Genomic DNA, 6,487 nt, shown 5'->3' with positions numbered 1-6,487 from the left:
GCTAAACTGGGAGCTTCTAAGTACAATTAAAAAGGTTTTATACTGTATGTTTAGATCAGTATCTGCATATTCTTCTTTATAGTAAAGTCCATTACATGCAGTTGTATGAAAATTAGTGTATACTGTCCCTTTAAAGCTTCTAAAATACTGATCTGCTCCCGCACGGCCATCAATGTGTTACAGCATTTTATCACTGAACTACAGTGTTGTTTGTATATAACATTGTATTTAACCCCTGTAAATCAGCTGCGGATTAGTGGCTACGTATATGTGCCTTTTGTTATAGGCTCACTAGATATACTCAGCTAGCTCCCAGTTGTGCATTTCTCCTCTAAAGCTTATTTTAACTATGTGCTTAACCTATTTGCAGAGGTTAGTACAGTAATAAAATGCGCTAACACATTAGTGGCTTTCTGCGCTTTTATTTCCTTTTAACACCGTCCAGTAACAGAATGAGCTTATAAATCCTCTCCTGTCACATACACCCCTATAATGCTGTTAACCACATTATTACTATTAACCCTTTCCTGTCACACACCCCTTTATTACTATTATCCCCTTCCTGTCACACACCCCTTTATTACTATTATCCCTTTCCTGTCACACACCTCTTTATTACTATTTATCCCCTTCCTGTCACACACCCCTTTATTACTATTATCCCCTTCCTGTCACACACCCCTTTATTACTATTATCCCCTTCCTGTCACACACCCCTTTATTACTATTATCCCCTTCCTGTCACACACCCCTTTATTACTATTATCCCTTTCCTGTCACACACCTCTTTATTACTATTTATCCCCTTCCTGTCACACACCCCTTTATTACTATTATCCCCTTCCTGTCACACACCCCTTTATTACTATTATCCCCTTCCTGTCACACACCCCTTTATTACTATTATCCCTTTCCTGTCACACACCCCTTTATTACTATTATCCCCTTCCTGTCACACACCCCTTTATTACTATTATCCACTTCCTGTCACACACCCCTTTATTACTATTATCCCCTTCCTGTCACACACCCCTTTATTACTATTAACCCTTTCCTGTCACACACCCCTTTATTACTATTAACCCCTTCTTGTCACACAGCTTTATTACTGTAAACCTCTTCTTGTCACACACAGCTTTATTACTGTTAACCCCTTCTTGTCACACACAGCTTTATTACTGTGAACACCTTTATTACTGTTAACCCCTTCTTGTCACACACAGCTTTATTACTGTTAACCCCTTCTTGTCACACAACTTTTTATTGTTAACTCCTTCCTGTCACACAGCTTTATTACTGTTAACCCCTTCTTGTCACACACAGCTTTATTACTGTTAACCCCTTCTTGTCACACAACTTTTTTATTGTTAACTTCTTCCTGTCACACACACCTTTATTGCTGTTAACCCTTCCATGTCATACACCTTTAATGCTGTTAACCCCTTCCTGCCACACACAGCTATATTGCTTTTAACATAAAATGGAGGGCAAATAAGATAAATGTAATAGTTTGTCATGTTTAGATCCCCTATTGCAGGAAGCTGTATATTCCTGCTGGGTAAAAAAGAGTCATCTACTAAATACTAAACGCATCAGTTTATCTCTAATTAAAGCAGCACAGCCAGAGCTTATCACGTGACTTCCATCCTGGCTGCAAGACCTGTGTCATGTGACACCCTGCAGCCATGTGACTCCCGTGACGTCACAGCCCCGCTGCCTTACTGGGAAGTACCGTGAGCTGCAGTAACAGTGAGGACAACATGGGCAGGAAGGTGACACTCGCCTCGTCCTCTCTCAACCAGTGGGTGCTGGACTTTCAGGGCAACTTCATTAGAATATTACACAGTGAGTTATTGTAGCCTGACTATAATAATAATTATATCTATCATAATAGTAATAATTATATTCATCAATAGTAATAATAATTATATGCATCATAATAGTAATAATAATTATATGTATCATAATAGTAATAATAATTATATGTATCATAAGAGTAATAATAATTATATGCATCATAAGAGTAATAATAATTATATGCATCATAATAGTAATAATAATTATATGCATCAATAGTAATAATAATTATATGCATCATAATAGTAATAATAATAATTATATGTATCATAAGAGTAATAATAATTATATGTATCATAATAGTAATAATAATAATTATATGTATCATAAGAGTAATAATAATTATATGCATCATAATAGTAATAATAATAATTATATGTATCATAAGAGTAATAATAATAATTATATGCATCATAATAGTAATAATAATAATTATATGTATCAATAGTAATAATAATTATATGCATCATAATAGTAATAATAATAATTATATGTATCATAAGAGTAATAATAATTATATGTATCATAATAGTAATAATTATATGTATCATAATAGTAATAATAATTATATGTATCAATAGTAATAATAATTATATGTATCATAATAGTAATAATAATTATATGTATCAATAGTAATAATAATTATATGTATCATAATAGTAATAATAATAATAATAATTATATGCATCATAATAGTAATAATAATAATAATATGTATCATAATAGTAATAATAATTATATGTATCATAATAGTAATAATAATAATAATAATTATATGCATCATAATAGTAATAGTAATAATAATAATTATATTTTTTCATAATAGTAGTAATAATTATATGTATCAATAGTAATAATAATTATATGCATCGTAATAGTAATAATAATAATAATAATAATAATAATAATAATAATATGTATCATAATAGTAATAATAATTATATGCATCATAATAGTAATAATAATTATATGTATCATAATAGTAATAATAATAATAATAATTATATGCATCATAATTACTGATATATACTGTGCATATATAAACATTTATTGTGTGTGCAGACCTTATGTAATACAGCACTTAATTACTGATATATACTGTGCATATATAAACATTTATTGTGTGTGCAGACCTTTTGTAATACAAAACTTAATTACTGATATATACTGTGCATATATAAACATTTATTGTGTGTGCAGACCTTATGTAATGCAGCACTTAATTACTGATATATATTGTGCATATATAAACATTTATTGTGTGTGCAGACCTTATGTAATGTAGCACTTAATTACTGATATATACTGTGCATATATAAACATTTATTGTGTGTGCAGACCTTTTGTAATGCTGCACTTATTTACTGATATATACTGTGCATATATAAACATTTATTGTGTGTGCAGACCTTATGTAATGCCGCACTTAATTACTGATATATACTGTGCATATATAAACATTTATTGTGTGTGCAGACCTTATGTAATGCAGCACTTATTTACTGATATATACTGTGCATATATAAACGTTTATTGTGTGCAGACTTTTTTTAATGCAGCACTTAAAGGGACATGCCACCCACAATTTTTCTTTTATGATTTAGAAAGAGAATGCAATTTTAAACATCTTTCTAATTTACTTATATTATCTAATTTGTTTTATTCTCTTGATATTCTTTGATGAAAAGCATATCTAGATATGCTCACTAGCTGCTGATTGGTTGCTGCACATAGAAGCATCATGTGATTGGCTCACCATGTGCATTGCTTTTTCTTCAAATAAGGATATTTAAAAAATGAAGCAAAATAAATTATGGAAGTAAATTGTAATGTTGTTTAAATTTCTATTCTCTATCTGAATAATGAAAGAAAGATTTTGGGTTTAGTGGCCCTTTAATTTCTGATATATACTGCACATATATAAATATTTATTGTGTGTGCAGACCTTTTGTAATGCAGCACTTAATTACTGATATATACTGTGCATATAAAAACATTTAATGTGTGTGCAGACCTTTTGTAATGCAGCACTTAATTACTGATATATACTGTGCATATATAAACATTTATTGTATGTGCAGACCTTTTGTAATGCAGCGCTTAATTACTGATATACACTGTGCATACATAAACATTTATTGTGTGTGCAGACCTTTTGTAATGTGGCACTTAATTACTGATATATACTGTGCATATATAAACATTTATTGTGTGTGCAGACCTTATGTAATGCTGCAGTTAATTACTGATATATACTGTGCATATATAAACATTTATTGTGTGTGCAGACCTTATGTAATGCAGTACTTAATTACTGATATATACTGTGCATATATAAACATTTATTGTGTGTGCAGACCTTTTGTAATGCAGCACTTAATTACTGATATATACTGTGCATATATAAACATTTATTGTATGTGCAGACCTTTTGTAATGCAGCGCTTAATTACTGATATATACTGTACATATATAAAGAGCTATTGTGTGTGCAGACCTTTTGTAATGCAGCACTTAAAGGGCCACTAAACCCAAAATCTTTCTTTCATGATTCAGATAGAACATACAAATTTAAACAACATTACAATTTACTTCTATTATTTATTTTGCTTCATTTTTTAGATATCCTTATTTGAAGAAAAAGCAATGCACATGGGTGAGCCAATCACATGAGGCTTCTATGTGCAGCAACCAATCAGCAGCTACTGAGCATATATAGATATGCTTTTCAGCAAAGAATATCAAGAGAATAAAACAGATTAGATAATAGAAGTAAATTAGAAAGATGTTTAAAATTGCATTCTCTTTCTAAATCATGAAAGAAAAAATGTGGGTTTCATGTCCCTTTAATTACTGATATTATATAATGTGCATATATAAACATTTGTGTGTGCAGACCTTATACAAAGCTGCACTTAAAGGATTCCAAAAGTTTAGTTTTTTCACTATAATTACGTTATCAAAATCAAATCATCACAACTTAACAATAAAAACTTACCTCTTTTGAACTCCAAACGACCGTTATTAGCGTAATAAAACGATATATTATTTTGGTGAAACAACGTCATCCAAGCCAAACCCCCTTTTACTGTACCTTCATTACACAATCGTGTGTCCAATCGCAGTGCGTTATTGTGCATATGATTAACGCATTGTTTCGTCACCCGGCACATGCGCAATTCAATCCGGTGTTTCACGCATGCGCATATTGCCGCTTTGAATCCAAATTTGATGCTTCACAGGATGGTGACGTAGATGATGACGCATTACATAGCTCGCACATGCGCAGTACGGACGATAACGGCCATATTGTTAATGCAGGTTATCGTGAACGATTTGTTCTAGAGAATACAGCTTTTAACGGTGGGTTTGGAAATCAATTAGGTTTTGATTATGAATATTCGGAGAACGCTAACAATATGATAAGTAAAGCCTATAACAAATATTATTATTACATATGAGTATAGCGTTTTTTTAACAAGTATTTTACAACATTTAGTGTCCCTTTAATTAGTGATATATACTGCATGCATATTTAAACATGTATTGTGTGTGCAGACCTTTTGTAATGCAGCCTGTAATTACTAATATATACTTGCATATATAAACATTTATTGTGCGTGCAGACGTTTTGTAATGCTGTGCTTAATTACTGATATATACTGTGCGTATACAAAACATGTATTGTGTGTGCAGACCTTTTTTAATGCAGCCTGTAATTACTGATATATACTGTGCATATATAAATATGTATTATGTGTGCAGACCTTTTGTAATACAGCACTTTATTACTGATATATACAGTGCATATATAAACATTTGTGTGTGCAGAAGTTTTGTAATGCTGCACTTAATTACTGATATATACTGTGCATATATAAACATTTATTGTGTGTACAGAAGTTTTGTAATGCTGCACTTAATTACTGATATATACTGTGCATATATAAACATGTATTGTGTGTGCAGACCTTATGTAATACAGCACTTAATTACTGATATATACTGTGCATATATAAAACATTTATTGTGTGTACAGACCTTATGTAATGTAGCACTTAATTACTGATATATACTTTGCATATATGAACATTTATTGTGTATGCAGACCTTATGTAATGCAGCACTTAATTACTGATATATACTGTGCATATATAAACATTTATTGTGTGTGCAGACCTTTTGTAATGCAGCACTTAATTACTGATATATACTGTGCATATATAAACATTTATTGTGTGTGCAGACCTTTTGTAATGCAGCACTTAATTACTGATATATACTGTGCATATATAAACATTTATTGTGTGTGCAGACCTTTATGTAATGCAGCACTTAATTACTGATATATACTGTGCATATATAAACATTTATTTTGTGTGCAGACCTTTTGTAATACAGAACTTAATTACTGATATATACTGTGCATATATAAACATTTATTGTGTGTGCAGACCTTATGTAATGTAGCACTTAATTACTGATATATACTGTGCATATATAAACATTTATTGTGTGTGCAGACCTTATGTAATGTAGCACTTAATTACTGATATATACTGTGCATATATAAACATTTATTGTGTGCGTAGACTTTATGTAATTTATAAAATAATGTAATAATTTCCCA

At 30.6% G+C, this 6,487-nt stretch overlaps 1 protein-coding gene across 1 annotated transcript in view; it reads left to right on the top strand.

Annotated features, from left to right (window-relative positions):
* The first annotated feature begins 1,714 nt into the window (after positions 1–1,714).
* NADSYN1 (NAD synthetase 1) overlaps positions 1,715–6,487 on the top strand; it is a 236,533-nt gene continuing 231,760 nt past the window's right edge. Inside the window, exon 1 of the mRNA XM_053689231.1 lies at positions 1,715–1,845. Coding sequence (XP_053545206.1) covers positions 1,761–1,845 — 85 coding nt within the window. The 5' untranslated portion in view covers positions 1,715–1,760. The remainder of the gene's footprint in view (positions 1,846–6,487) is intronic.

The sequence above is a fragment of the Bombina bombina genome, chromosome 7 (genome assembly GCF_027579735.1).
Source record: "Bombina bombina isolate aBomBom1 chromosome 7, aBomBom1.pri, whole genome shotgun sequence".
NCBI classification, from domain to species: Eukaryota; Metazoa; Chordata; class Amphibia; order Anura; family Bombinatoridae; genus Bombina; species Bombina bombina.
The sequence above is the reverse complement of the archived record's forward strand: the minus strand, read 5'-3'. Positions and strand labels throughout refer to the sequence as shown.